Source organism: Pseudophryne corroboree, chromosome 4, assembly GCF_028390025.1.
Source record: "Pseudophryne corroboree isolate aPseCor3 chromosome 4, aPseCor3.hap2, whole genome shotgun sequence".
Lineage (NCBI taxonomy): Eukaryota > Metazoa > Chordata > Amphibia > Anura > Myobatrachidae > Pseudophryne > Pseudophryne corroboree.
In genome coordinates this window covers 131,747,215-131,762,833 of record NC_086447.1, presented here as the reverse complement: position 1 = coordinate 131,762,833, position 15,619 = coordinate 131,747,215, and the positions used below count along the sequence as shown (strand labels likewise).

The 15,619-nt window shown below is 44.7% G+C and overlaps 1 protein-coding gene across 3 annotated transcripts in view; it reads right to left on the bottom strand.

Annotated features, from left to right (window-relative positions):
- Nucleotides 1-15,619, bottom strand: part of IAH1 (isoamyl acetate hydrolyzing esterase 1 (putative)) — a 207,222-nt gene that overhangs the window by 8,991 nt on the left and 182,612 nt on the right. For all 3 annotated transcript variants that reach the window (XM_063915442.1, XM_063915440.1, XM_063915441.1), the window contains exon 4: nucleotides 11,353-11,495. In XM_063915442.1, coding sequence (XP_063771512.1) covers nucleotides 11,353-11,495 — 143 coding nt within the window. The remainder of the gene's footprint in view (nucleotides 1-11,352; nucleotides 11,496-15,619) is intronic.

Here is a 15,619-nt window from a genome sequence, read left to right as displayed (position 1 = left end):
AAGGATCCAGGGATCTACTTGTGAGCGAGCCCACTGATTGCTGAAGTTTTTGAGACGGGCCCCCACCGTACCTGGCACCGCCTGTTGAGCCCCAGCGTCATGCGGCGGACTTAGCAGATGAAGCGGGGGAGGACTTTTGTTCCTGGGAAATGGCTGAATGCTGCAGCTTTTTCCCCCTACCTCTACCGGTAGGTTTAAAATCTTATTTTCTCTTACGTCCTAGAGGATGCTGGGGACTCCGTAAGGACCATGGAGATTATACCAAAGCTCCCAAACGGGCGGGAGAGGTCCTCCTCAGCCAGGGTATCAAACTTGTAGAACTTTGCAAAAGTGTTTGAATCCGACCAAGTAGCAGCACGGCACAGCTATAATGCCGAGACCCCACGGGCAGCCGCCCAAGAAGAGCCCACTTTCCTAGTGGAATGGACCTTTATTGATTTTGGTAACGGCAATCCAGCCGTAGAATGAGCCTGCTGAATCGTGTTACAGATCCAGCGAGCAATAGTCTGCTTCGAAGCAGGAGCGCCAACCTTGTCGGCTGCATACAGGATAAACAGTGCTTCTGTTTTCCTGACCCTAGCCGTTCTGGCCACGTAAATTTTCAAAGCCCTGACCACATCAAGGGACTCAGAATCCTCCAAGTCTTGCATAGCCACAGGCACCACAATAGGTTGGTTCATATGAAAAGACGAAACCACTTTAGGCAAGAATTGAGGACAGGTCCGCAATTCTGCTGTATCCATATGTAAAACTAAATAGGGGCTTTTATGAGACAAAGCCAACTCTGACACTCGCCTAGCCGAAGCCAAGGCTAACAACATGACCGCTTTCCAAGTGAGATATTTTAACTCCACCGTTTTAAGTGGTTCAAACCAGTGTGACTTAAGGAAACTCAACACCACGTTCAGGTCCCAAGGTGCCACTGGAGGTACAAAAGGAGGCTGAATATGCAGCACTCCATTTACAAAAGTCTGTACTTCTGGGAGAGAAGCCAATTCCTTCTGAAAGAAAATGGATAGGGCCGATCTCTGAACCTTTATGGAGCCTAATTTTAGGCCCAAATTCACTCCAGTCTGTAGGAAGTGAAGGAAACGGCCCAGATGGAATTCTTCTGTAGGAGCATTCCTGGCCTCACACCAAGAAACATACTTCTGCCATATACGGTGATAATGTTTTGCTGTCACGTCCTTCCTAGCCTTTATCAGAGTAGGAATGACCTCATCCGGAATGCCCTTTTCCGCTAGGATCCGGCGTTCAACCGCCATGTCGTTAAACGCAGCCGCAGTAAGTCTTGGAACAGACAGGGCCCCTGTTGTAACAGGTCCTGTCTTAGAGGAAGAGGCCACGGATCTTCTGTGAGCATTTCCTGCAGATCCGGATACCAGGCCCTTCGCGGCCAATCCGGAACAATGAGAATTGTCTGTACTCCTCTTTTTGCTGTCACGTCATTCCTAGCCTTTATCAGAGTAGAACAAAGAAAATAACCCGGACGCGCTGTCACAGCTGCCAGAAGGGATTGTCAGTCCCTGAAAATGTTTTTGAAAAATGAGGAAATGAAGACTGGCGCTAATGTGTTTCTCCAATAATAATAAATGACTGTGGATCAGTTTAAATAAAATCACATAAAATTTATTACCTATACATCACAATTTAAAAATTAAAAAACATCTGAACATATATATCATATATGAAATTGAGGCATATATGGAGCTAAGAAATATTTAAAGGTGGCTGCTTTCAGTGTCCACAAATGGATCCCGGACTGAGTGCCTTGTGCAAAGTTCTCTATTAGGAGGAAATATGTGCAGCTGGTATTACCCGTATTGATGGAGACTTCCAAAGGTTTTTGTTGGTTTTTTCAGCAAGCAAGCTGTAGTGATGAAACAACCTGGGTCTCTCCCATCGATGCTGTACAAATAGAATTCCTCAGAGTTCCAAACGGCAAGTTTGAACGGCAAGTTTTAAAAGTCCATATCTGGATCCGACTTGGAGGTGGAACACTTGTGGTGATGGTCGCAGCTTCAACACTTAACGCGTTTCCCTAGGTAAAGTCACCTAGCTTCATCAGAAGTATGGCTCCAACTGATTTTGGGATCTATTTATACCCCATTTAATAGCCTGATGCCCCGCAGGTGTGATGTAGTAATTTTCAATAATCCACAGTCGTGTTAAAAATACAAAAATTATATAGATAATATACTCATGATATACATAAGAAAGGATGGGAGGCAAACCCACATGAAATATATGTTACAGAAGCAACAAATCAATGGATTAAATATCTATGATAATGAGGGTCAAAGGTCAGTGTCGTCACATGACTCACCCCTTACATGTTATAAGTGACCACTTTCAATCAAATGAACTGATTGTATACACTTCACTCCCCCAGTCACTGGGATGATGATGTCCCCATAATAATTATAACTTACATGAGTATCGCCAATCTGTTATATAGAAATGGGGAGATTTTGTTCCTGGGCTCCGTATTGCGCTGTGTGCGCCTTCCGGGTCACGTGACCGGCGGCGTCACGTGTCAATTGTTTCACTGGAACGCCCTGGTTGCTAAGCAACTCAGCGTGTGACTCGTAGTGTGTGGTGACGTGACGCCGCCGTCACGTGATCGGAATCCTGAAGCAGACAGATTAGTTAGGCTGGTTGCTATGTTACCAAGACGTACGCCCGCAGGATGTACGTAGCAATCATGTCGCTGTGTCATGACAAGAGACTTAGTTATATTGCTACAAACAGGGTATTACCACTGATAGACTAATCAGACACTTTATGCATGGATATATACACATATATTTACTACAGTAAGATCACTATATCTACATTGGCTAATAACTCTTTTGTATAGTATACATATATATATAAGCTATAGAGATCAGCATCATACTATTATACCACCCACATGGCCAGGTGTAATCATATAATAAGCACTCGCTGTGCACATCAAAGAAAGAAGGAAACATAATTTTGATCTATTTAATGATGACATTCATTACATCTATAAGTAAGTTTGTCCCGTTCATGGGTGTCTGATTGTGTATACTCAATAGGGAAAACTGACTCATATTGAATCCAGAAAATACTTAATTACTGGAAATGTTAAAATATGTTAGACCTCAGTCATCACAACTCTGTCGATACCCTAGGGTGGCTGTACAGCCGTGGAGTGACTCCAGTTGACAGGAGTTCCTAAGCACTCAGAAGAAACTTCGAATGTATATCATGAGTATATTATCTATATAATTTTTGTATTTTTAACACGACTGTGGATTATTGAAAATTACTACATCACACCTGCGGGGCATCAGGCTATTAAATGGGGTATAAATAGATCCCAAAATCAGTTGGAGCCATACTTCTGATGAAGCTAGGTGACTTTACCTAGGGAAACGCGTTAAGTGTTGAAGCTGCGACCATCACCACAAGTGTTCCACCTCCAAGTCGGATCCAGATATGGACTTTTAAAACTTGCCGTTCAAACTTGCCGTTTGGAACTCTGAGGAATTCTATTTGTACAGCATCGATGGGAGAGACCCAGGTTGTTTCATCACTACAGCTTGCTTGCTGAAAAAACCAACAAAAACCTTTGGAAGTCTCCATCAATACGGGTAATACCAGCTGCACATATTTCCTCCTAATAGAGAACTTTGCACAAGGCACTCAGTCCGGGATCCATTTGTGGACACTGAAAGCAGCCACCTTTAAATATTTCTTAGCTCCATATATGCCTCAATTTCATATATGATATATATGTTCAGATGTTTTTTAATTTTTAAATTGTGATGTATAGGTAATAAATTTTATGTGATTTTATTTAAACTGATCCACAGTCATTTATTATTATTGGAGAAACACATTAGCGCCAGTCTTCATTTCCTCCTTTATCAGAGTAGGAATGACCTCATCCGGAATGCCCTTTTCCGCTAGGATCTGGCGTTCAACCGCCATGTCGTTAAACGCAGCCGCAGTAAGTCTTGGAACAGACAGGGCCCCTGTTGTAACAGGTCCTGTCTTAGAGGAAGAGGCCACGGATCTTCTGTGAGCATTTCCTGCAGATCCGGATACCAGGCCCTTCGCGGCCAATCCGGAACAATGAGAATTGTCTGTACTCCTCTTTTTCTTATTATTCTCAACACCTTGGGGATGAGAGGAAGAGGCGGAAACACATAGACCGACTGGAATACCCACGGTGTCACAAGGGCGTCCACTGCCACCGCCTGAGGGTCTCTTGACCTGGCGCAATACCTCTGTAGTTTTTTGTTGAGGCGGGACACCATCATGTCTATCTGGGGCAGTCCCCACTGACTTGCAATCTGTGCGAAGACTTCCTGATGAAGTCCCCACTCTCCTGGATGTAGATCGTGTCTGCTGAGGAAGTTTGCTTCCCAGTTGTCCACTCCCGATATGAACACTGCTGACCAGCGAAGAATCATGGTGGCTTCCGCCATTGCCACTCTGCTCCGTGTGCCGCCTTGGCGGTTTACATGAGCCACTGCGGTGATGTCTGACTGAATGAGAATTGGTAGGTCGCGAAGCCAAGTCTCCGCTTGACGAAGGGTGTTGTATATGGCCCTCAGCTCCAGGACGTTGATGTGAAGACAATTCTCCTGGCTTGACCAAAGACCTTGGAAGTTTCTTCCCTGTGTGACTGCTCCCCAGCCTCGGAGGCTCGCGTCCGTGGTTACCAGAATCCAGTCCTGAGAAGGTCAAACGAGTCGTTGGAACTAACTGTGACTTCGGGATATTGAGAATCCAGCCGTGTTGTTGTAACACCTTCAGTGAAAGTGACACGCTGTTCAACAACTGCTCTCGTGATCTCGCTTTTATGAGGAGATCGTCCAAGTAGAGGATAATTGTGACAACCTGCTTGCGCAGGAGCACCATCATTTCCGCCATTACCTTGGTGAAAATCCTCGGGGCCGTGGAAAGCCCAAACGGCAACGTCTGAAATTGGTAATGACAATCCTGTACCGCAAATCTCAGGTACGCCTGATGAGGTGGATATATGGGAACATGAAGGTATGCATCCTTTATGTCCAGGGATACCATAAAATCCCCCCCTTCTAGGCTGGCGATGACCGCTCTGAGCGATTCCATCTTGAACTTGAACCTTTTCAAGTATAGGTTCAAGGATTTAAAATTTAAAATGGGTCTGACCGAACCGTCTGGTTTCGGGACTACAAATAGGGTTGAGTAATACCCCCTCCCTTGTTGAAGCAGGGAAACTTTGACCACCACCTGTTGAAGACACAATTTTTGAATTGCATTTAAAACTATCTCCCTTTCTGGGGGAGAAGCTGGTAGGGCAGATTTGAAAACCGGCGAGAAGGCCACTCTTCGAATTCCAGCTTGTAACCCTGGGAAACAATTTCTATTGCCCAGGGATCCACCTGTGAGTGAACCCAGATGTGGCTGAAAAGTCGAAGACGTGCCCCCACTGCGGCGGACTCCCTCAGCGGAGCCCCAGCGTCATGCGGCGGATTTTGAAGAGGCCGGGGAGGACTTCTGCTCCTGGGAACTAGCTGTGGATGGCAGCTTTTTTCCTCTGCCCTTACCTCTGGCAAGAAAGGACAATCCTCGTACTCTTTTGTTTTTATTTGACCGAAAGGACTGCATTTGATAATGTGGCGCTTTCTTAGGCTGTGAGGGAATATAAGGCAAAAAATTTGATTTACCTGCCGTAGCTGTGGAGACCATGTCCGAGAGACCTTCCCCAAACAATTCCTCACCCTTGTAAGGTAAAACCTCCATATGCCTCTTTGAGTCGGCATCACCTGTCCATTGCCGGGTCCATAGGACTCGTCTAGCATAAATCGACATAGCGTTGACTCCAGTAGGCCAATGTTTCTTTGAGCATCCCTCATATATAAGACAGCATCTTTTTTTTTTAAACATTACATTTTTATTAAAGGGTTTACACACAAAAATGGGGAACAGAAAAAAGAGAGGTAGGGGGAACACAGGGGAAGTCCAGAATGGTTACCATATACAGATTATAAACAGTTCACAGTCGGATGAATATACAATTGGCTTCATTAGGCTTTCAAATACATGAGGGGGAGAAAGCATTGAGAAAAAACAAGGACTAAAATATATTAAACTTAGAAAATACCTGCTAGTACAACCTTCTTGTAGAGGTCAATCTAGGATGGGTGAAGCACAGACACATCAATTGGAGAGCTATAAACTGTCAGTCTACCCTCTCTACTCCTATAGTCGGACCATCCTACCCATTTCAGGTGGATAGAGTTAGCCGAGGAAGAGTATTTAGCCTCTGCTGTTTCGAAAATGAAATGTTTGTGGATTTTATTTTGAATAAACGCTAGGGTAGGAATATCCTCAGACTTCCACAATTGTGGTATAGCGGGTTTAGTGGCTATCAAGATATGACCCAAGACGTAACGATCACCTACAGAGAGGTGGTCAACGTATAAATGGAATAGCGCCAGAGCTGGGTCCATGGGGATGTTGAGCCCTAACACTATGCTAGCCATGTGTAAAACTTCTCTCCAAAGTGGTTGTATATGAGGGCATGCCCAGAAGATGTGATAGATATCCCCCGTAAATCCGCATTTTCTCCAACATAATTTGGATTGTGAAGGCCAGATTCTGTGTTGTTTTGCAGGGGTAAAGTAGGCCCTCTGTATAAGCTTGTAAAACATTTCAGAGTGGTTAACACATTTGGAGACTTTAAAACAAGATCTAAAAATACTGTCCCAATCTGCATCAACTAAGGACCTATTCAAATCTCTTTCCCATAAAGTCTGAGCTTTTAATTTTGTCTGTGGGCCATTAGTCAATTGAAATTGGTACCACCACGTAATCCCATATTTATGTGAAGACGATTCCAATCGGCTTGTAATATAAGTCGGAAGAGAAGGTTTGTGGAGATGTGAGGGAGTAAATGAGTGTAACCAACTTCTCACCTGCAGGTATTTGAAGAAGTCTTGAGTCCGAATCCCAAATCTCTCTTGCAGTTGAGAAAAGGACATCAAGACGTCGCCTATAAATAAATCGCCCACAGTGGAGAGCCCCCTACGAATCCACTCCTCTAGGGAGACATTAGGAATCGTTGACATTAGAGCAGATAACGACAGGCAGGGGGCGGGTAAATTAATCTCTTCCGAAGAGAGCACTAGTTTATGCCATGAATCTAGGGTCGTTTTAATAGACTTGCAGGATCCAGCCCTACTCCGAGCAGCAGGCGGTGGTAACCAAAACAGGTCAAGGAAGAGAAACAGCGTCTAAGCGTGAAGCTTCCAGGATAACCCAAGGTTTCGGATTCGTGGTGTCGAACCAGTCACTAGATTGACTTATCAGGCATGCAGCATGGTATTTTTCTATATCTGGGAAAGCTACCCCTCCAGATAATTTGGACAAAATGAGAGGTTTTTTTGCAATTTTTGGTCTAGAGCCTCCCCACACATATCTGATCAGGACCTGGTTAAATTTATTATAAAAGAGTCTGGGAAGGGGCCTAGGTATGGCACGAAACAGGTACATTAATTTCGGCAATAGGACCATTTTGGCAGCAACAATCCTACCCAACCAAGACACCTCTTGCAGCATCCACTCCCCAGTCAGCTCCGTAAACGCTTTTAATAACGGGGCGTAATTACACTCAATCAAATTATCTTCTCTGGTTAAATTAATTCCTAGATATCTCAAAGAGTAGGACTTCCAGGCATATTTGTACGCATCCTTCAACCTAGAGACCACGGTCGGAGTTATATTGAGTGGGAGGGCTTCAGTCTTATTTGTATTTAATTTATAAAAGGAAACATACGAATAACTTTGTAGGACGTCATGAAGAACTGGCAAGGAAGCCTCGGGGTCAGAAAGACATAGCAGAATATCATCCGCAAACAAGCTAATTTTGTGGGAAATGCCCCCTATGACCGGGCCTCTAATCGAGTCCCGGGATCTAAAGCAGGTAGCCAAGGGTTCTATCGCTAATGCAAAAATAAGAGGAGATAGCGGACAACCCTGCCGCGTGCCATTAGAAATATTGAAGGGTGAAGAAAGGCATCCGTTAACAAAGACCCTCGCACTGGGTGTGGAGTAGAGAGCCAGGATAGAGTCTAAGATCCTTCCCGAAAAGCCAAATTTGTCCAGCGTTAATCTCATAAAGTTCCAGTTCAATCTATCGAACGCCTTTTTTCGGCGTCCAGAGACAAAACTAGGAGGGGCTCTCCTCTACAGGCAGAGTGCTCAATAAACATTAATCACCCTACGCGTATTATCTGGGGCTTGTCTGTTTAAAACGAAGCCCACTTGATCAGGGTTGATAAGGGATGGGAGAAGGGGACTGATACGGTTAGCAATTAATTTGGCATAGATTTTTAGATCCGTGTTTAATAAAGCAATTGGTCTAAAATTTTGGACTGAGGTAGGGCTTTTTCCCGGTTTGGGAATGGTGATGATTTGAGCTTCCAGCATCTCTTTGGGGAAGTGGCCAGACTCTGAGGCTTCATTAAACACTGTCAAGAGGACCGGGGCCAAGTTCTCCTCAAAGGATTTATAAAAACCAGAAGGGTAACCATCGGGTCCCGGGGCCTTATCCGCTGGAAGGGAGTCAATAGCCTTTTCGACTTCGGCTAAAGTCCAAGGCTCACTGAGTGAGCTAAATGACTCCAACGACAGCGAGGGGAGAGAAAAGCTACTCAGAAAATACTGAACATCTATGTCTGTAGGTTGGAAAGTAGAAGAATCCCCCCTTAAGTTGTATAATTTAGAGTAATAAGATGCAAAGACATTTGCAATTTCGTCGGGATCATAGACTCTCTTACCCCTATCTGAATGGACAATATGGATTTTTTCTTTCGCTCTCTTCCCCCTCAGCTTCCTCGCCAGTAATCTACCAGCTCTGTTGCCATAAACATAAAATTTTTGGTTCAGTCTATGTAGGTTGCGTTGGACCTCCGCTAAATAGAAGACATTAACCGCCTCCCTTGCTTCTTTCAATGACTTGAGCAGGGCTTTATCGTTCGGATGCGCCTTGTGGGCGCTCTCCAGGGAAGCGACTGTGAGCTCAGCTTGTTCAAATTTCTTACGATATGCCCTTTTAAGCTTGGCCGCAGTTTGAATCGCCGTCCCTCGTGTTACTGCTTTGAGGGCGCACCAGAATGTGAAGATAGATGTCTCCTGGGGAGAGTTCTCAGAGAGGTAATGATCCAAGGTGGTTTGGATCGCCTGCGTGGTCTCAGGCTGAAGAAGACTGAGTTTACCTAAGCGCCAGGGGGCCGGGGTAACGCTTCTACTATTTATGTCCCATTCGATGTATAGTGGGGAGTGATCCGACCAGGACATGGGAAGAATGGAGATTTTACGGATGGACTGTAGAGTCCACTTGATAAGACAGCATCTTTAATATGACCCAGGGTCAATAAAATGGTATCCTTATCCAGGGTATCCAATTCCGCCGATAAGGTATCTGTCCACGCTGCTACAGCGCTACAAACCCAAGCCGACGCTATCGCCGGTCTGAGTAAGGTACCAGAGTGTGTGTAAATGGACTTTAAGGTAGCCTCCTGCTTGCGATCAGCAGGATCCCTGAGGGTAGCCGTATCTTGTGATGGCAGTGCTACCTTTTTGGATAAGCGTGTCAACGCTTTGTCCACCCTTGGGGAGGATTCCCACCGCATCCTGCCCTTAGCTGGGAAAGGATACGCCATAAGAATCCTTTTGGGAATCTGCAGTTTCTTGTCTGGAGATTCCCACGCCTTTTCAAATAACTTGTTCAGCTCATGAGAAGGGGTAAATGTTACCTCAGGTTTCTTTTCCTTATACATGTGTACCCTCGTGTGATATGTAAAACATCCTTTATTGCAATAATCATATATTGAATACTTTTAGCCAATTTTGGCTGTAACTTTTCATCATCGTAGTGGACACTGGAGTCAGAATCCGTGTCGGTAATAGTGTCTACTATTTGGGATAGTGGGCGCTTTTGAGACCCCGAGGGTCCCTGCGACATAGGGGCAGGCAGGGCCTGACTCTCTGCATAACTCCTGGACTCAGCTTTGTCCAACCTTTTGTGCAACAAATTCATATTAGCACTTAAAACATTCCACATATCCACCCAGTCAGGTGTCGGTTTTGCCGACAGAGACACCACATTCATTTGCTCCACCTCCTCGCTAGGAAAACCTTCTACCTCAGACATGCCAACACACGCCTACCGACACACCACACACTCAGGGAAACCTCTTATCTGAAGACAGTTCCCACACAAGACCCTTTGGAGAGACAGAGAGAGAGTATGCCAGCACACACCCAGCGCTAATGATCCAGGAAAAAACACACTATATGTTTACCCAGGTAGCGCTGTAATTATCTATTTGCGCCAAATTATGTGCCCCCCCCTTTTTAAAACCCTCTTTCACCGAGGTAAGCAGGGGAGAGTCTGGGGAGCTTCCTCTCAGCGGTGTGCTGTGGAGAAAATGGCGCTGGTGAGTGCTGAGGAACTAGCTCCGCCCCCTCGGCGGCGGGCTTCGGTTCCGCTGAAAAATTAAAAAACTGGCTGGGGATCTCTTTTATATACAGTGCCCAGCCTGTATATATGCTTATTGCCAGATTTGGAGGTCCTTATTGCTGTCCAGGGCGCCACCCCTGCGCCCTGCACCCTTACAGTGATTGCTGTGTGTGTGCTGTGTGGAAGCAATGGCGCACAGACTTACCTCTATGAAGATCTGAAGTCTTCTGCCGCCTCTGAAGTCTTCTTTCTTCACATACTCACCCGGCTTCTATCTTCCGGCTCTGTGAGGAGGACGGCGGCGCGGCTCTGGGACGAACGGCGAGGGTGAGACCTGCGGTCCATTCCCTCTGGAGCTATGGTGTCCAGTAGCCTAAGAAACAGAGCCTAACATTAAAGTAGGTCTGTTTCTCTCCCCTCAGTCCCACGATGCAGGGAGTCTGTTGCCAGCAGGCTCCCTGAAAATAAAAAACCTAACAAAATACTTTCTTTCCAGGAAACTCAGGAGAGCTCCCTGTAATGCACCCAGTCTCCCCTGGGCACAGTAATAAACTGAGGTCTAGAGGAGGGGCATAGAGGGAGGAGCCAGTGCACACCCATACCTAAAGTTCTTTCTTAGTGCTCATGTCTCCTGCGGAGCCCGTCTATCCCCATGGTCCTTACGGAGTCCCCAGTATCCTCTAGGACGTAAGAGAAAACAACATGAGTACAGTGAGATAACTGGTGGAAACATACTTAGAGATAATAACTGATTTAAAAGTAGCAGCCATGATTGCATTGCATGCTGGGAATTGTAGTTTGACATCAGATGGAACGACTCTCCCCCATATGCATGAAACAAAAAGCAACGAAACATGTTCCTTTACCTTTTAAGGAGCTGTCATTAGCACCAAAGAAGATAGTGACTGCAGCGATGTTCTCAAAGCTTTTGGAGATCAGCTTTGGTAGGATGATTTTGGCCCATCTGGAGTTGTACCCAGACAGACCACGGTTGACAACGTCACATTTTCTGTGCAAAGAATAGAAATATATAGGTAAATAATGAATTTATTTCAGCCATACCACTTAGGGGGTAATTCTGAGTTGATCGCTATTCTGCTAAGCTAAGATACACTCCCAGAGGGCGGCGGCCTAGCGTTTGCAATGCTGCTAAAAGCAGCTAGCGAGCGAACAATTCTGAATGAGGGCCATGGTTTTGCCCATCTGCTAACAAATTTCCTGCTGCGATCAACTCAGAATTACCCCCTTAGTCACTGCCTTACAGAGAATGCATAATGCTTTATTTGTCTTTTTATCTACAAAATGCAAAACTTCTTTAATTGATATTTACAATTTTTTTGTTATTAGCGGATTTAGTTTCTATACTAATGAGCAGAACTCATCAAGCAGTAGAGTGGTCTTCGTTTTGACTCCACAACCCTTTATTTCCTCCCAAAGGCTTCCGGATCATTTTACTGACAGTGATAACCCTCTCACAGTACAATATATTGGGGCCGTTTCATAGAAAGTGAAACCAAACTGACAAAACATTATTTTTTTTTAAATCACGGCTTTTTCACAGTAAATTTCGTGTAAAAAACATCAGTGAGAAATATGCGTCAACACTAGTAAGTGCTAATCCTAGTGAAGTTAGCTACTATTGGAAATAAAGATACGTGAATAGCAGTAGTTCAACAGAAAGGGTTGTTATGATTCAATAATAAATTTCATTGTTTGTACACATGCTTTAGTGCATTTACTATTAATATATATAAAATAATTAACTGTATGACTTACATTCATGATACTTTAGACAATGAATATTAATCACTAAACTGTTGATTTTTCATTCCCTGGATTAGTGATATTTCACGGACAACACTATATTGGTAAATAAACTTTATGCAAATTGATGAAAACAACATTTTTATTTAAACAAATAGTAACAAAAAACTGGTTGCCATTGTCCCTTTCCATCACACTGGGTGTCCTACTCCATCACCTAAACAATTGTTATTTTTATACAAAGAACAAATGCAAAAATCTTTCGATTATTATATTATTAAACCATTAGGGCTGCTTACCCTGCACAGGAAATATCAGAGCCCCGCCTGGTCTAATTTCACAGAACTTTAATGTTATGTTACCTTGGAAGGATTCTGTATTTTGCCGGAGGGGGTCATTCTGAGTTGATCGCTAGCTACCGTTGTTCGCAGCGCATCGATCAGGCTAAAAATCGTCATTTCTGCGCATGCGTATGGGCCGCAATGCGCGTCGTACAGGTACAAAGCCCGTTATGGTTGTGCACAGGTTGTAGCGAAGTTTTCAGTCGCACTGACGGCCGCAAGAAGATTGACAGAATTGGGGCGTTTCTGTGTGTCAACTGACCGTTTTCAGGGAGTGTTTGCAAAAACGCAGGTGTGTCTGAAAAAACACAGGCGTGGCTGGGCGGGTGCATGACGTCAAATCCGGACACGGATAGGCTGAAGTGATCGCAAGCGCTGAGTAGGTTCAGAGCTACTCTGAAACTGCACAAACCATTTTTGCAGAGCTCGGCTGCACATGCGTTCGCACTTCTGCTAAGCTAAAATACACTCCCCAGTGGCATAGCGTTTGCACGGCTGCTAAAACTAGCTAGTGAGCGATCAACTTGGAATGACCCCGAGTCCTGTTCCGTCACAAGTACAACATTGTAATTATTTTTTTTGCAACAATAACTTTTTATTAACTTTTATTTTACTAGAATCACCTTTAAGCTTCAACTGATTTATGATGCAAGAAATAAAGTTCTAGATTCATTATTCAACCTTATTCATGGAATGGGATTTATTAAAATGTCATATGACCCATTCCGTCACATGAAATGGCACATTGGGAGTGTGGTTAAGGGCTGTGTGACATCATAGGGGACAGAGGGGGAGATGTACTAAGCAGTGAAAATAGTTGACAAGTGAGCCAGTGGAGAAGTTGCCCATGGCAACCAATCAGCATTGACGTAACATTGATAATTTGCATACTATAAAATTATACAGAGCAGCTGATTGGTTGCCATGGGCAACTTCTCCACTGGCTCCCTCCTCCACTCTTTTCACTGCTTAGTACATCCCCCCCCCCCCCCCCCCCGAGTATGAAATCACTTGGGGTGGCGGCAAATCCAGAAAAAAAAAAGGAAAATAGGAAACAAAATATAGGCAAAAATGCAGCACTTAACAGATTTATTAGCTCACTGAGAGGAATACCATAACCTATAAGTTACATATACATTCCCATAGGCTAGGCATAACTGAAAGGACAATCCCATGTAGCAAAATTCTGATTGATCAGCGGAGGACATTGTAGAGGATGGAAATGGGAACTTCATAATTATGGCCCTCATTCCGAGTTGTTCGCTCGGTAAATTTCATCGCATCGCAGCGATTTTCCGCTTAGTGCGCATGCGCAATGTCCGCACTGCGACTGCGCCAAGTAAATTTGCTAAGAAGTTAGGATTTTTACTCACGGCTTTTTCTTCGCTCAGGCGATCGTAGTGTGATTGACAGGAAATGGGTGTTTCTGGGCGGAAACAGGCCGTTTTATGGGTGTGTGGGAAAAAACGCTACCGTTTCCGGAAAAAACGCAGGAGTGGCTGGAGAAACGGGGGAGTGTCTGGGCAAACGCTGGGTGTGTTTGTGACGTCAAACCAGGAACGACAAGCACTGAACTGATCGCAGATGCCGAGTAAGTCTGAAGCTACTCTGAAACTGCTAAGAAGTGTGTAATCGCAAAATTGCGAATACGTCGTTCGCAATTTTAAGATGCTAAGATTCACTCCCAGTAGGCGGCGGCTTAGCGTGAGCAACTCTGCTAAAATCGCCTTGCGAGCGAACAACTCGGAATGACCTCCTATGTTGAAATTGTTTTTGGCACTTTAGGGAAATCAATATCTTTTGTATTATGAATTTGGTCAACATATTTGTGAGCAGTGCGAATAAGAAACAATTTCGGGGGAAAAAGACGAGTTGCACGGGAGCTGGCGGCTGTCATGCGCTGCAACTCATCAGGTACGGAGGCTAGATGAGGAAGGATTTTGTACGAGTGACCTCACACTTACAGGGGTAATTTGTGCCCTCTCACTCACATATGGAAAATAAGACTTTATGGTAGAGTTACTGTCGATAGCTCTTTTTCTCCTAAGTCCACAGTATCCACAGGATATAAAAGCAAAAAATGAGGTGGAGGCTGCGCTAATATGCAATGTAATAATATACAGTAAAAGCATTTGAAAAATATAAACATGTTATTTAATAAAAATCAATAAAAAAGTCATACATGTCACATAGGTTAAAAAACGTATGAATTCATACACTGAGTTATATTTGATTACCCTCCTTTAGCGTCTGGAACTGGATGGGATAGGTACAGGGCCGTTTCTAGACAATTTGGCTCCCAGTGCGAGATTTCAAAACGCACCCCCCCCCCCCCCAATTGCTCTTAAAAAAAAAAATGTGTGCCCCCCCCCCCATATAGCCGTAAAAAGAAAAACCATGCGCGCGCGCTCCCGACAAGGGTGTGTGGCCTGATTAAAATGGGCGTGGTCTCATTAAAGTGGGTATGGCCTCATCTGATATCATCACACCCACCACAGGGGAAAAAAAAATAAGAATTTACTCACCGGTAATTCTATTTCTCGTAGTCCGTAGTGGATGCTGGGGACTCCGTAAGGACCATGGGGAATAGACGGGCTCCGCAGGAGACTGGGCACTCTAAGAAAGATTTAGGACTACCTGGTGTGCACTGGCTCCTCCCCCTATGACCCTCCTCCAAGCCTCAGTTAGGACACTGTGCCCGGAAGAGCTGACACAATAAGGAAGGATTTTGAATCCCGGGTAAGACTCATACCAGCCACACCAATCACACCATATAACTCGTGATAGGAACCCCGGTTAACAGTATGATAACAATGGCGCCTCTGAACAGATGGCTCGCCATAACAACCCGATTTTTGTAACAATAACTATGTACAAGTATTGCAGACAATCCGCACTTGGGATGGGCGCCCAGCATCCACTACGGACTACGAGAAATAGAATTACCGGTGAGTAAATTCTTATTTTCTCTAACGTCCTAGTGGATGCTGGGGACTCCACAAGGACCATGGGGATTATACCAAAGCTC